General features: G+C 43.9%; 1 protein-coding gene across 1 annotated transcript in view; it reads left to right on the top strand.

Annotated features, from left to right (window-relative positions):
- The window catches only part of Crkl (CRK like proto-oncogene, adaptor protein), a 41,363-nt gene that overhangs the window by 17,982 nt on the left and 7,283 nt on the right, over nt 1-16,098 (top strand). The window contains exon 2 of the mRNA XM_021654526.2: nt 698-1,163. Within this exon, the coding sequence (XP_021510201.1) occupies nt 698-1,163 (466 nt within the window). The remainder of the gene's footprint in view (nt 1-697; nt 1,164-16,098) is intronic.

Here is a 16,098-nt window from a genome sequence, read left to right as displayed (position 1 = left end):
GAGTGAGTTTACAGGACAGCCAGGACTGTACAGAGAAACCCAAAAAACAAACAAACAGATGTGTACCACAATACTTCCACCCCCACTTCCAAACTCACTGCGCACTTGGGTTCTTTTTCTGTTTTTCTTTTATTATTTTTAGTTGTTTTTTTTTTTTTTAATCGACCAGGGTACAGATGTGTGTGTGGTCAAGAGGATAACTTTATGAAGTTGATTCTCTTCACCATTTACATTGATTTTGGAGATAAACTTAGTCCAAAAGGCTTACATGGTAAACATTGTACCACTGAGCCATTTAACTAGTCGGGGTTTTTATATTTTACATCCCTTAACTAGGGAGCTCTGCAGGATGTGAGCAGTTGATAAAGAGTGTGAGGAAATGTGTCTGTGACAGTTGTAACAAAATAAGGCAGCAACAGAACTTTCTTCAGAGTTAAAAAATAAATTCAGATTAGTTATCTTAAAACGTTCCCCAAAACATATTATGGATGATGGTGCATGTGTCTGTATATACACATGCACAAAGTATATTTAGGATATCATATAGACATCACAAAGTACAATGGTAAAACATTTGTAATTCCTGAGAATACAATGAAGGAAAAGTTCATTATAAGGGAGGGTGGTTTATACATTTTTGACAAATACCAGTATAGAATAAGACTTTTCTTGAGAATAATTCTGTTTCTCTCTTAAGGTACCCAAGCCCACCAATGGGTTCTGTCTCAGCACCTAACCTGTCAACAGCAGAAGAAAATCTGGAATATGTACGGACTCTCTATGATTTTCCTGGGAATGATGCGGAAGACCTACCCTTTAAGAAGGGTGAGATTCTAGTGATAATAGAAAAGCCTGAAGAACAGTGGTGGAGTGCCAAGAACAAGGATGGCCGGGTTGGGATGATTCCTGTCCCTTACGTTGAAAAGCTTGTGAGGTCCTCACCACATGGAAAGCATGGAAATAGGAATTCTAACAGTTATGGCATCCCAGAACCTGCTCACGCATATGCTCAACCTCAGACCACAACTCCTCTACCTACAGTTACCAGTACTCCTGGGGCAGCGATCAACCCTTTGCCATCCACACAGAATGGACCTGTTTTTGCAAAAGCAATCCAGAAGAGAGTACCTTGTGCTTATGACAAGACTGCCTTGGCATTGGAGGTAAAAATCTGTCAAGATTGGCTTTTGAACATGGGTTTTCATTTAAGTTAGCCATCCATTTAAAATTACTTATATTCTTGGGAATTAGACTGGGGATGTCAGAAGATATTAATGTCTTGTCCTTTCCCAGTTGTTGTTCAGCCCAGGTTCTCAGCCTGTTTGCTCTCTTTTCTGCTCCCAAAGCCTCATAGGTAGTTGAGTTTGTTATCCAGCAGGGAAAATGATAATTAGACTCATTATATCAGCCCTTGCCTGTTACAGATTTTGTAAATTATAATAGCATGAAATAGAATTTGAACGTTTTTATTAACAAGTCACTGTCTTTTGGTTTTTTGAGACAGGGTTTCTCTGTGTAGTCCCAGCCATCTTGGAATTTGCTCTATAGACCAGGCTGGCCTTGAACTCAGAGATATTTTCCTTCCTCTGCCTCCTGAATGATGTCATCAAAGGCGTGTGCCACCACTGCCTGGCAGTCATTGTCGTGTAATGTGTGCCCTTCCGCCAGCCCCAACAGGTTTTCTCTGTATAGCCTTAGGTGTCCTGGACTGACTTTGTAGACTAGGCTGGCCTCACATTGATCTCCATGCTTCTGCCTCCCTGAGTGCAGGGACTAAAGGTGTGCACCACTACGCCCAACTCAATCCTTGTCTTTTAACTAAAGACTTTTGCCAGCCTTAGCATTGTTTCTGTGGCCTGCTAAATTAAGACAAAAAGTCCTGAAGGTCAGTGTTAATGAGGGTATTGGAGAGGTTATTGTCTCAAAGTTTGAGGTTTTAAGACAAAGTCTTTTATGTAGCTGAGTTTGGCCTCTACCATACTATGTAGCTGAAGCTAACCAGTGTCCTACATCCTCCATCTCTGATTTCCAAGTGCTGGATTACAAGCATGCTACTGCTCTTACAAAAAATAGACAGACTTGGGGGTCTTTTGTCTTTGTACATAAGTGTGAGGGTATACGTTTACTTGTGTGCTGTTGCTCAGCCAATCGGTTTTTTTGTTTAGAAACCACTAGTTTCTAGTGGTGTGGAAACTAGAAACTAGTTTGGGGTGGACTCATTGGTCAGTGAGCCCCAGGGAACTGCCTTTTTCTCCTGTGCTGCTGGAATTAAGTGATCACCATACCCAGCTTCCCCCTGCCCCGTGTCCCCTCCCCCTCAGGCAGGGTTTCTCTGTGTAACAGAGTTCTAGCTGTCCTGGATTCAATTTGTAGATCAGGCTACCCTAAAAAACTCACAGATACCTGCCTGCCTCTGCCTCCCAAGTACTGGGATTAAAGGTGTGTGTCACCAAGTGAGCTTTTTTATGTGGGTTCTGAAAAAAAATCAGAACTAAAATATATTCCAAGACTTACTTTATTTTTCAGATCTGCCTATTATTCATTTTTTTTTCTCTCCCAGGCCCACTATATGATTTGTGCTTAGAGGCAGGACTGTCCAATATTTGAAAATAGCTTGGTCTACGTAATTCCAGGCTAGCCAGGGCTAGGCAAATAGCCCAGCTAGTAAAGTACTTAGTTGCCTTGCAAGCATGAGGATGTTCCTTTGTTGTTTTGTTTATTTTGTTCAAGACAGGGTTTCTGTGTTTAGCCCTAGCTGTCCTGGAACTAGCTGTGTAGACCAGGCTGTTCTTGAACTGAGTTCAAGGAAGCCAACCTCTGCCTCCTGAGTGCTGAGATTAAAGGCTGTGCCACTAGTGCCTAGATTGGCCTTCAGTTTTTATTTTTTCTCTATCTGCATATAAATAGCATATATATAGCTTATACATACAAAAATTAGCTATAGGATTAGAGAGCTAGCTCAGCACTTAAAAGCATATCTTGGTCTTATAGAGCACTGGAATTAAGTTCTCAGCCTCCAAGTTGGGCAGCTCACAGCAGTTTGTAATTCCAGCTTCAGGGCGATCCAGTGTCTAGCTTCTACAGGCACTACACACACATAACCCATGAGATGTCTTGTTTTGTTTTTAATTAGCTATAATTCATTTATATGTAACTTTCTAATAATTATCTAGTTATCTTTGGGCCAGGAATAATATCTAAGTGAGTTACATTTAAAATTTGTTTCAGTATAGTATAGTCTTAGAGGGACCAGGATTGAGGAGGGACCCAATTGTGTTTAAAGCAGAACAAAAACAGACTAAGTATCAGGCAAGGTGGCACATGCCTGTGACCCCAGCACTCAAGAGGCTGAAGGTAAGGGTTTGACGTCTAGTTGACTGATTAGGCTTCCACCACCAAGTGCTCTTACTCTTGAATTTCTAGCTTGGTTCTGAGTATGGAAGCACATAATTGCAGTCCCAGCACCGTAGAGATGGAGGCAGGATTAGGAGTTGGAGGGCAGGCTAGACAATAGGAGACCCTGTCTCAGAGAAACAAAATAGAAGGAAATACACTCATGTTTGCATTGTAGTTTCAGCCTTTTGAGATAGTTGTCATCTTAGAATAGACATTAGACCACTGTCTATTGATACTATGATGAGAGCTTTCAGGTATGTTTGTTGAACTCTGATCCTGTTTCGTTTTTTTCACTGTGCATCCTACCCTGGCCTCAAACTCTTGACTATCCTCCTGCCGCAGCATTCTGGAGTGCTAAGATATGAGAATACACTAACCATGCCTGGTTTGATCTTTAATTCTAAGGTACTGTTTTAGTGATCAGTGTCTTCTGTATGGATGCACTCCTTGGCATGTGCAGAGTAGGGTTGAAGGTGTTACAGAGGGATGGCCTAGAGAGCTTTCTGAGTAAGAGCCACATCAATGATGTATATTTTAAGATAACACACATACTTGGCCATTACACATCTCCCCTGGGCTCTCAAACCCCAACTGTTGACCCAGCTGTCATCAAACCTTCATCATCATGGGCTTTATTTGATGTCTCACTGCAAGAATGTGTTAGTGGAACCCTCTATAGAAGACCTTTGCTGCTCCACTGAGGATGATTGAGCTGTCGTCTATAACATAAGAAATAAATGTTCCTCTGCTTATGCTGTCTTCCAAAACTATTTGGATAGTAATGCCTGTTTGATCTTGTTAAAAAAAAAGAAAAAATTCCCTTGGGACTGTTGCAATTAGGTTATTAAGGAAAGTAGTAAAATTAAGTTGAAGAACACTGAGAAAAGTAGGGCAAAATGTGCTTAGTAATTGGAACTTCCTTATTTTACTAGGTAATAGTATCATGGTGGCTTTGGTGAGCAGTGTTCTGAATTATTTTAAAATTTTTTGATGTTTTTCCCTGTAAAAATAATCTTTGAGGGTGGAAAGATTAGCCCTCAGTTTGATTACCAGCACTTCAAAGATTAAAAAAAAGCTGTCTTTGGGTAGATTCTCTGCAAATAGAGACAATTTAAAAAGTGTCAGCTATTTTCCTCTTGCTTCTTCTCAAGAAGTGAGTTCATTTGTGATATGTAAGAGAAGTGGAGATGTGTGTCCTCGCTCCATGAAGACAGCAGAGCTAGCCAGCTGTATTGGTCCAGGCCTATAATCCTAGAGAGTCTGAAGCAGGACAGCCTGGACCACTCAGATACTGTCCCACAGTTTTTTTTTAAAAAGAAGAAAAGATAAGGTAGGGATGGCATTAAGTGGTAGTTTCACTCTTCAGTATGAAAGAAAGGAAAAGGAAAAAAGACATCACAGGTTCTCCACTGGCCTCAGTGGACCCGCAAAAAACTGCGCTTTTCCTAAAGACCTTATATGTGGGTTTGTGTACATGAGTGTAGTACCCCACAGAGGCCAGAAGAGGGTGTCAGTTCCCCTGGCCCTGAAGTAACAGGCAGTTGCAAGGCATCTGACATGATGTAAAGCATTTTGCTGAACCTCCTGAAATGAGATTAACATTCTTCTCGGCATTGCTTTAATTTGAAGGATGAAACAATCAGTTTCTCAGGACTGGTTTTAGGGATTGTGCCTCATTATTAATATTAAATTTCACAGAACATGCCTTATTTCCTTCTAAAGGTACTCTCACACATTCTAATTACTAAAAAGGGAAGATCCAGTTGTGATGGTGTACACTGGCACTTGGAAGTAGGGACAGGAGCATCAGGAGTTCACGGTGCCCTGGGTTACATGAGTAGACCGTTTCTTAAAAGTGGAAGGGGACAGTGGGCAGAGAAGTTCTTACTGTTGTGGACATTTTACTTGTCTTTGACACACACACACTTACGGATGTTTGCTGGTTTGAGTTTGTATCATAAGTGTCTAAATGGAGCTTGAGTCACAGATTGCTTTATGATAAAGGTTAAGAAATGGGGTTGAGATAGTAAAATGTATGCTTTGCAGTGATGAAGGCCTGAATCTGATCCCTAGAGCCCACACTAAAAGCCGTGCCTACAGTCCCAGAGATGGTGAGATGAGAGGCAAATGGACCCCTGCAAGCTCACTGGCCAGCTAGTCTAGTCCCGGTGAAGTTCCATGCCCGTGCGAGACCCTGGCTCAAATCACAGGTGAAAAATGCCTGAAGAATGGCTCCCAGGATTGTCTTCTGACCAACACACACAACTGTTAGGATTGTGCAGCAAAGTTACACAGCAGGTTCACAAATTACACCACGAGGCTGGTTCCACGTGATGGGAGGTTTTATTAAGGGAAGGGGAGAGGATCACAGAGATCGTCTCTGGGCAAGGTAGGAGAGAGGGAGAGGTAGAGAAGATGGTGGTGCGAGTTCTTTTATAAGGTGACCCAGAGCATGTGCAGGTCGTGTCAGGTGGCTTCACAGATGCCTTATAGCCAATTTGCCAGGTCCCTTGGGGCTGGCTGTAGAAATGCCTGCTTACAGATCCCAACATTTCTCTCTTTTTGTTTTATTAAAAAATGAGCTAGGAAGGGGGTGATGGTGGGGAGGCCATAAGGGCAACCTTGCTTTTCAAGCTACTTCCTGCTGATAAGGGGCCTTGTTATTCTCAGGGTATAGCTGGTCCCCACCATCAGGGTTGATTGAAAGGTCATTGTCATCTCTTTCTGTGGGCAGAGGTTGATGATCTTGTAAGAGTAACTGATTAATGGTTTGGTTAGAGAATTTTTGCATTTGTTATTGGAGGAATGTAGAGAAGAAGTTAATAAATCAGGGTGCAAAAATGCAAAAGCAGAAAGATGAGAAGGAGAGGTGTGAGGAAGGGCAGAATCTATTTCCATATGGGGTTTTCGAAGGCCCAAGAGCTAGAGGCCTCGAGCTGTTCCCTTCGCTTTTGTAGATTTGTTTGGAGTTGTTGGATTTTGTCTTTTACTATACCCGACTGGTTGACATAAAAACAGCATTCTTCCTGGATGAAGATGCAAAGGCCACCTTTAGCTGTGAGAAGCTCCAATCCTCGTCGGTTTTGAAGTACTGCTGCTGCCAGTGAATTGATCTGTCCTTGGAGAGTTAGTATTGTCTGAGCCACTTGCTGGAGGTCCTGGATGAACTGGGAAGAAAGCTGGTAATACAAAGTTAGTGAAGTGCCTAGTCCTGCTGTCCTGGTCCTGACAGCTGCTGTGATTCCTGCAACAGCCAAGAGGGGCAAGATTTGAATTGCCCTCTTATCTTGCTGGGCAGCTCTTGAGTCCACGACTGGGATTGGTAGGGGCTCCTTTTCATTTATCACCCCCAGCTCAGGGAAGAGAAGCACCAGCATGCAATCTCCTGACCAACCAGCAGACAGACAATGGTAGACTTGAATGCCACAGAGAATCGAGGTATTATTAGCAGTAGGGCATTGGGGTTGAGATGAGGTATCAAAGATTATACTTTATTATAATCTAAGGAACTTAGCATTCCTACAGAGTGTGTCCCAGATGCCTTGAAACAGCTTGCCACACCAAAGAGGGTGATATGAAAAAGGTAGGGGGTTGTGGCAACATCAGAGTCAGGGCAGTTAGTGAATGGTGAAGTAAGGTTACTTGACAGAGAGACTGGAGAAGCTGTCAGTGGTAGTTCTCAATTGGTCCCAGGTGGGACATACAGCCAGCAAGCTTTAAAATGGCCCAGTTGGGTCATATTAAGGAGTTTGTAGGCCTAGGTCAGAGTCTGAAGTAGGAGATGAAATGACAGGTTTGTATTATTTAGGGGGAGGGATGTCAGAGAAGCAATGACCTTAGAGGAGTGTTTCATTACCTTCTCTACTTCTCCCACCCCCAGGGATTGGGTAATATACTGGGTGGGATCCTGTAGCTGAATGACCACAGGGGAATGGTGCATAGTGACAGAGGGGTTTTGGACATCCCAGACTTGGGGGTCCACTTGAGGGGCTGGGAAAGGAAGCGACGTGTCACACTTGTAGGTAGAGTAGCTAGAAGAAGGAGGAGGGAGGATGCTGGTGAGCTTGGGGTCAGGCAAATGGGTGGAGTAAAGGAGATAGAGGCTCCCACTTTGGCTAAAAAGTCCCTTCCCAATAAGGGAACTGGACAGATTGGCATCACTAAAAAGGAATGAGTCAAGGGAACACCCCTGAAAATACAGTTGAGTAGTGGAAGCTGACAAGGCTGTCCTCCAACCCCGACAACAGGGGAAGTAGAAGGAGAGGTTGGTTCCCGATACTCCATCAGGACTGAGTAAGTGGCTCCGGTGTCCACAAGGAAGGAGATGGACCGCCCTGATACCATGATAATTACCTATAGCTCCCTGCTAATGATGGCAGTGGGCAGGTCAAGGGAACCCAGACACCTTCAGTCGTCTGTAGCCAGGCCTAGGATATTAGCTGGAGGGCGATCAGGGAATGATACCCCCATATCATGGGAGAAACAGTGGCAGTCAACACCCCAATGTCCCTCTTGGTGGCTGTTGGGGGTTAGGACAAAACTGGGCCTAGTAACCTTCTTGACCACATTTGAAACAGTACCTCATGGTCCTTACGCCTTAGGAGGCAAGGGAGCCTGGGTAGTCACTGAGGCCGGCCGGATGGCCTTGGCCAGCATTTGGTATTTTTGCTTGCCGGCTTTCTCAACTCTCCTGTGGTACACCTTAAAGGCCAGTGCTAAGATTTCTGCCTGTGGAGTCAGAGGTCCCCTTTTCCAAGCATTTAAGCCTAGCCCTGATATCGGGGTAACTCTGGGAGAAGAAATAGGTCATCAGAAGTTGCCTACCCTCTGTACTTTCGGGGTCTAAATTATTATGTTGTAAGAGGGCCTTTGTAAGGTGCTCTAGGAATTGAGAAGGGTTTCCATTCCTGGAGCTTCTCATAATTAACTGGCTTGAGGGCAGCCTTGTGGAGACCAGGCAGGAGGCTGGTTGTGAATTGATCTCTAGGTAAAATGAGACCCGGGTATTATAATTCCATTGTGGATCCTGGTCAGGCACTGCCTCAACCCCAACCAGGTGTGTTGCGTTTGTTTGGTGAATCTCATCTGCATGCGTTCTAGGCTGTTCTGAAACTTGCCTGTGCCCCTCAGGTAATAGGTTGTTGATAAGAATCATGTATGTATCATGGAAGTAAGACTATTAAGATTGAGTGAGATAATGAAATTCTTTAATGAAAATAGGATTAGAGGTATAGGATTCTAGTCTCTTTTCTACTTGAGAAAGTTCAGTTAATGAGAAGTGAACATGCACCCTAACTAAGCCATCCACACTGGCTACCTCCCACAAGGGAAGAATTAAGGCTGGTTTACGCTGAGTAAAAGAAGAAGGGGGCTTCACTACACAGCAAGAGCAGGTAGCAGGGGGGCTAATAGCTGTTGGTGGGGTGAAAGTGGGCCAAAGTAGGATGACTAGGATGGCCTGTTGCTGGGGAAGGGAGTTGAGGATGCTGGAGAAGCCAAAGAGGAAGAAGCAGAGGAGGAGGGAGAAGCCAGAGAACGGCAAAGCAGAGGTTCATCTGCAGGGTCAAAGATAGAGAACTCTTGAGGTTGAGACTTTATGGCTAGAAGAAGTAGCTATAAAGAAGGAGAGAACAGGAAGAGAGCAGAGAGAAGGTTTAGAGAAGAGGAGAGAGATTGCTTGAACATAAGATACCTCTTTCTATTTACCAAATTGCTGTCAGTAATTAAAAAGATCCCGTAAAATATTGGGATTTAATGTGCTGTTATTCGGCCAATTTGAACTATTATCTAAGGAATATGTAGGCCAAGTGTTATCACAGAGGTGTATGAGCTTAGAGGCCTTTAACTCAGGCTCCATGTGTAGGGTGTTAAAAATTTCCAGAAGACATCCCAGTGGGGATGCTGGAGGAGTGGAACAATAGGCAGTTCCCATTGGAGTCAGTGACCTGCCAGAGGCAAGGTTTAGCTCAGTAGCCCATAGGAGACACGGTTTATCTTACCCATGGGAAAAAGGAAGCCCTAAATGGAGGTCAGCAAAAAGGGTCATCCGAGGCCAGTGAAGGCTGTAGTTGGGGGTTACTCCGTCTCAAAAAGTACCAGGAAGTTGCTGGACACTCAATGGTCAGTCTTCCCCTATCAAGAAAGACGTTTATGTGGACCAATGAGGGGAACTCACTAATCCAGCCCGTGCTGCATGCTGGAGGTAGCCATCTGGTTGCCGGAAAGTGGGTCGTGGGCGGATTTGAAATGAAATAGTTTCCAGCAGCTCCAGTGGCGGTGCTGGCACCGAGAGCAACCACCATGTGGCGTGGCTGCTAAAAGCGCCCATTTGGCCAATGCACCAATGTTAGGATTGTGCAGCAGAATTACACAGCAGGCTTACAAATCACACCACACGCCTGCTTCCACCTTCCACGTGGGAAGGGGGAGGGGTCACAGAGACTGTCTCTGGTCAAGGTAGGAGGTTGGGGGGGGGGTGCGAGTTGTCTTATAAGGTGACCCAGAACATGCACAGGTAGGTTCAGGTGGTCTGCCGGTGGTCTGTAGGTGGCCTCACAGATGCCTGAGCTGGTTTGTCACGTCCCTTGGAGCTGGGCATAGAGATGTCTGCTTACAGATCCCAACAACAACAGTTTGTTATTCCTGGTGTTCTGCAGAAATCAGTCAGGAGAATACAATCTGTGGGTAGAGAATATTCATGACGATGCAAGCTTCATTAAGTTGTAATGATTCCTTGGGCTTAATCCAACATCTCTCAGATATTTTTACCTTCTGCAGTGTCTAACTCCACTGACCCCTTTCGCAGAATTAACTAACAAACAGGAACCTAGAATACTGTATTGAACAAAAATAAAAGTTTTCTCTCCTTGTAGAACTTAAACAGTTTTGCAGAGTGATTTAGTACTGGGCTGTTAGTTCTGTTAGTTAACAAGTTCTTGCATTCTGATTATGTATCAGAAACCATTCAATACATCCATCCCCTTCCTGTGCCTATGTAGCCTCATGTTTTGTTTTTATTTTGTTTTGGATATGGGCTCTTCTTGTGCTGCCCAGTCTGATCTTGAAATCTTGGGCCTGGGCTGGAGAGGTGGCTCAGCAATTAGAGCACAGGCTGTACTTCCAGAGAACCTGGTTTCAATTCTCAGCACTCACATGGCAGTTCATAACTCTATGTAACTCCAGTTCCAGGGGATCTGATGCCTTCACACAGACAGACATGCAGGCAAAACACTAATGCACATAAAATAAGAAAAAGAAAATCCTGGGCTCTCTATTCATCCTCTGTCTTAACCTCCCAAGAGTTAAGACTACAGGTGCACACCCCACACTCAGCTCCAGGGAATGAGCTCACTTTGTATATGGCCTTAATGTTGTGCCTTTTGAATTTTTGGTTTTCTCTGGTTAGAGCTGTTTTCTGAATCTTTGGTAACTCTGATTAGGTCATTCAACACCTTTAGTTACTCTTCTGTTTCTGGCTATTTCACAAAAAGATTGATTTGTTTTGTTAATGTAAGACCACCATTACGTTGAACCTGCTGCACAGCTAAGGATGACCTTGAATTTCTGGTCCTCTTGCTTCCACCTCCCAATTGCTGGGATTATAGGCATGGACTGTTGGGGATTTCTGTTGCTGAAATGAAACACCATAATCAAAAGTAATTTGGTTGGATGACCTTTATCATCAAAAGCAGTCAGGACAGGAACTCAAACAGGGCAGGAACCTGGAGCTGATGCAGATGGGGTGGGTGCTCCTGATGGCTTGCTCAGCCCACTTTCTTACAGAACCCAGCATCACCAGCCCAGGGATGCCACTGCCCACAGTGGGCTAGGTCCTTCCTCAATATTACTAATTAAGAAAATGCCCGGAAGAAAATGTCCAGCCAGGTGGTAATGGTACACACCTTTAATCCCAGCACTCAGGAGGCAGAGGAAGGCGGATCTCTGAGGCCAGCCTGGTGGACAGAGTGATTCCAGGACAGTCATAGAGAAACCCTGTCTCGAAAGCTAGAAAGGGGGGGAAAAAAAGAAAATACCCTCCAGCTGAATGTTATGGAGGCATTAAGAAATTGAGGTTTCCTTCTCTCATGACTCTAGATGGTGTCAAATTGACATAGAAACTAACCTGCAAGCCAAGTGTGATGGCACACACCTTTAGTCCCACACTCAGGAGGCAGAGGCAGGCCTGGTCTACAAAGTGAGTCCAGGATAGCCAAGGCCACATGGAGAAACCCTGTCTCAAAAACCAAAACAAAAACAAAAAACAAACTACCACCACCACCAACAAATACTAGCCTGCATACCTGGTTTATAAGGTCCTAGGAATCAAAGGCAGGGCTTTGTGCATGCTAAGCAAGCCCCTTGTACCACCCCCTCAAAAAATGATTTTGGAAAGAAACATTTAGAGTCTTCCCTGATGGCTTTTGTTTGGTAGCCTCATCTGGCATTTTGTCCAAGTTTGATTTCAAGCTTGCTTATAGAATTTACCATCTTCCCTGTTTGACACAAACCAAGTGACTTGACCTTGCTTAAATATACCACTGTCTTCTTTTTTGATTTCTTGAGACAGGGTTTCTCAGCCTTGGCCCTCCTGGACTTTGTAGAACAGGCTGGCCTTGAACTCACAGAGCTCTGCCTGCCTCTGCCTCCCAGGTGCTGGGATTACAGGCATGTGCCCACCTGTCTTAGATTCTTACTCTGCTTTGCCAGTACTTATGTTATCATTCTATCTTTGCTAGCTCAAGTAGCTGAAGAACATCCTTTTGTCTTTGATGCCTGTTCTTTTTTATTTTTATTTATTTTATGTGTATTTGTGTTTTGCCTGCATGTATGTTTGTGCACCACATGCACAGCCTGGTACTGGAAGAGACCAGAAGGTGTCAGATATGAAACTGGAGTTGTAGGTGGTTGTGAGCTGCCATGTGAGTGCTAAGAGTTGAACCTGGGTCCTCTGGAACCATGTCATGTCATGTCATAGATCCATGTTTCCAGCTCACATATATTTTTATTATTTTATTTATTTTTGAGGCAGGATTTCATGTGACCCAGCTGGCCTTGAATTCATTGTATAACTTGTATAGACCTGCAATTCTTGCTGCTTCTTCCTCTACCTACCAAGTGATGGGATTACAGGCATCTAACACCATTCCAAGCTTATCATGATCTTTGTAGACCATCTCTACTAAAGCCTGGTCAGTGATGTTTGAGCTTACTGGCATTCTTAAGATGAACTAAAAATTGCTATTTACTCTCACTGGAGGTCATACGTGATTATATTGGAATCTCTTAGATTCTGATGCCATCCCTCCCCTTAAAGATGTAATCATGTATTTATGTGTATTTGTATGCCTGAGTGTGTGTTTGTGTGTGTGTGTGTGTGTGTGTACCATATGTGTGCAGGGGTCCAGAGAAGCCCTAGAGGTGGAGTTACAGGCAGTTGTGAGCTGCCCAATGATGATGTAAACTGAACTCGGTGCTCTGAAAGATTTGGATTATATCTCATCTCTCAGTCTTTTGAATTAGCTTTCTCAAATCCAATTGTACAAGTTCCCTTCACTGACTGGTTGAGAGTCTGAGATTCTATTTTGTCAGTTGGTTTCTTTTCATTGGTTGGAATTAGATTCACATTAACAGTGTTCTGGTTTTGTTTGTTTTAGAGAGGGTAGTCCTAATAGCTAGGGCACCCTGAGTTCACTGTGCTTGTACTTGTGTGTGTCCCTCCTGCCTTCCAGATTTGCCTTATACCTCTGAGAATCCGGCTGTTTCACAGCAGTAGTTCGGTTCAGCTGGCAGAGAAGTAGGATTGGAGTAGGGTCAGAGAAGAAGAGGGTCAGAGAAGATGGTTGGTCCCCGGAAGAAAGAAGATTGAGTAGATGTAGAGAAAAGAAGGCAGTTGATACAGAGAAGAGACTGAGCCAGGAGAAAAGCTGAGCTAAGCAGAGAAGACATTGTTAGGAGACAGGAGTAGAAACCACGAAGAAAAAGCTACACTTGTGCTACCATGTGGAGCTTACAATAATTCCTTCTTACTGCTTTTGGGTGCTGAGATGAAGCAGTATGCCAAGCATAATAGGTTTCAGTGTGATAGAATAGTTAGTGTCACAAAGGAACAGAAGCAGCAGAGCAGGCAACTCTCTTTGTATAAAGGGTGGGCCAAATCCCAGACCAGGCTACCAAGCAACTGGGATGGGAAGTTCACTTGGTTCTTATTTTAATGCATATAGTAACTGTTTTCCTCCCCATTGGCTGGGGCTGGAAGGAGTCAGCTACTATAAGCCAAGTTCTGGGAGGAGGGGAAAGGTCAAGGTTAAAAGATGTGCATAAAAATTTTTACAAGGTGGGGGAAGAGTTACAAAATATTGGCCCTGATGACAAACTATCTTTGATAGTTTCTCACAAGTAGCATTGATTGTATTTTTCAGTCTCAGAGATCATCATGAATTCCAATGGCTGAATAAGCTGTAGTTTATATCCACATTGTATTGGGTCCTCTCCATATGTTCATCATGAAGTTCCTGACTCATCCCTGGAGGCCCATACAGCTTCCTATGGCTGCTTTTTCTTGACTATAACATTCCAGTAATGTGAAGCTTTTCCCCTAAGGCTTACAATATTCAGTGGCCAGTAGTCACCTCCTTAAGAACCTCAGGTGTGTTGATGTATGAGTGCCCAGGGCCCGTGGAATCATCCTTTGAGTTTTCTATAAGGACTGACCAGGCTCTACTACTTACTTGTGTTTGAAATAGGTCTTGCTATGTTGCCCAGGCTGCTTTTAAGTCCTAGTAGAGAAGCCAGCAGTTCAGGTGTCCATCTTACACTTCTGTCTTGAGTGTTGTTTCAGTCCTCGTTTGTTGTTTGCAGTTCATTTTAGAAATTTTATTTTCTATTTCTTTAGTGCCAAAGATGCTTTTTTCTTTTCTTCTGTGATCATGCCAAAAGTAGAATGTTGGCTGGGCGCAGTGGTGCACACCTGTAATTACAGCCTTCAGGAAGGCAGAGGCAGGCGAATCCCTGAGTTCAAGGCCAGCCTGGGCTACAGAGCGAGTTCCAGGGCATCCAGGGCTACACAGAGAAACTGTGGGGGGAAAAAAGTTTGTTTCCTGGATGTTGATATACACCTGTAATCACTACCTACTAGAAGCTGAAGCAAGAATTTAAAAATTCAAAGCTAGCCTGGGTTACATGGTGAATTCCAGGCCTCTCTTAATATCGTAAGACCTGGCTGCCAAAGAAAAGGTGTGTCTGTCAGTACAGGCTGTCACCCTGCAGCCCAGGATGCTCTCAAGATACGCAGTCTTCCTGCATTAGCTTCTTGGGTGCTAGGATTGTAGTGATGGAACATCATATCCATTACTTCTCTAAAAAGATGTCTTTAGAAAATCCTCCAGATACTAAAGCCTGGGAATATTTCAGTGAGGGCAAGTGCTTGCCTCCTTTTATTTTTTACATTTATTTGTTTGTGTGCGTGTGTGCTCCATGTAATGTGTGTGGAGGTCTAAGAACAAGGAGTTGGTGTTCTTCTACCATTTGGGTCCTGGGGATGGAACTCAAAACTATCTGGCAAGTGCCTTTACCTAATGAGCCATTTTGCCACCCCAGGTTCCCAACAAGGTGTCACTGTGTAGCCCTGGCTGGCCTGGAACTCATAGAGATCTGTCTGCCTCTGCTTCTCATATTTTTGATTTAAAAAAATTCTGTTAGTAAATCATATCATCATTGGAGCAATCAGAATCGATTGTTCCTCAAAGGATTTTGTTTCCCGATATCTCAGTCTGTAAAGCACTTGCCATACTAGTGTAAGGATTTGGTTGTCTTCTTCTGACCCATGTAAAAAGCCAGGAATGAGTCAGGCAGTGGTGTCATATGCTTTTAAGCCCAGCACTCAGGAGGCAGAGGCAGATGGAGATCTGAATCTGAGGACAGCCAGGGCTACACAGAGAAACCCTGTATTGGGGAGGAAAAGAAGAAGCCAGTAATGGTGGCATACGTTTGTAATCCCAATGCTAGGGAGAAGGAAATACCTAGATACTTGGGGCTCCCCAGCCAATCTAGCCTAATTAGTGATCATATAAAAAGTAGAATGTTTACTGAGACCTAGAATGCCCTAGGTCTGCCCTAGGTCTCAGTAAGAAACTCCATTCCAAAAATCAAAGTAGATGGCTCCTGAACAATGACACCCAAGATTGGCCTCAGGCCTCCATGTATATATGTGTGTAACACACATAGAAATACATGCCAAAAAGAAGAGGTGGTTTTTCTTAGTGTGCACATAGGACGAAAGTACTCTGAAATTGATTTGGTAATTTTTAGACAGTCTTACAGGTAATATATAGCAGAGCCATGAGGCTTTTTGAGTCAGCCTTACATTCACTCACAGCCCAGGCTGATCACAAACTCTGCAGTCCTACTTCCTTGGCCTCCTGTGTGCCGGGATGATGCATGTAGACCAGCACACGTGGCTTTATTATTGCTGCTGTTGTTGTTGTTGTGTGTGTGAACATGATGAGAGGTAGCCACATACCATGTACGTGTGGCAGTCAGAGGACAAGTTTGTAGAATCAGTTTTCTTCTGTATGGACTATTTTTTTTCTTTGAAGTAATGTCTATTCAACTCTTTGTAGTTAAGAGTGCAATCTGCTTTTGTAGAGGAGAGGGCCTGTGTCAGGTGCTTGTGAGTTTCTGCTCCAGGGGGTCATAACACCTTTG

This window comes from Meriones unguiculatus, chromosome 17, assembly GCF_030254825.1.
Source record: "Meriones unguiculatus strain TT.TT164.6M chromosome 17, Bangor_MerUng_6.1, whole genome shotgun sequence".
NCBI classification, from domain to species: Eukaryota; Metazoa; Chordata; class Mammalia; order Rodentia; family Muridae; genus Meriones; species Meriones unguiculatus.
This window is presented reverse-complemented; position numbering and strand designations above follow the sequence as displayed.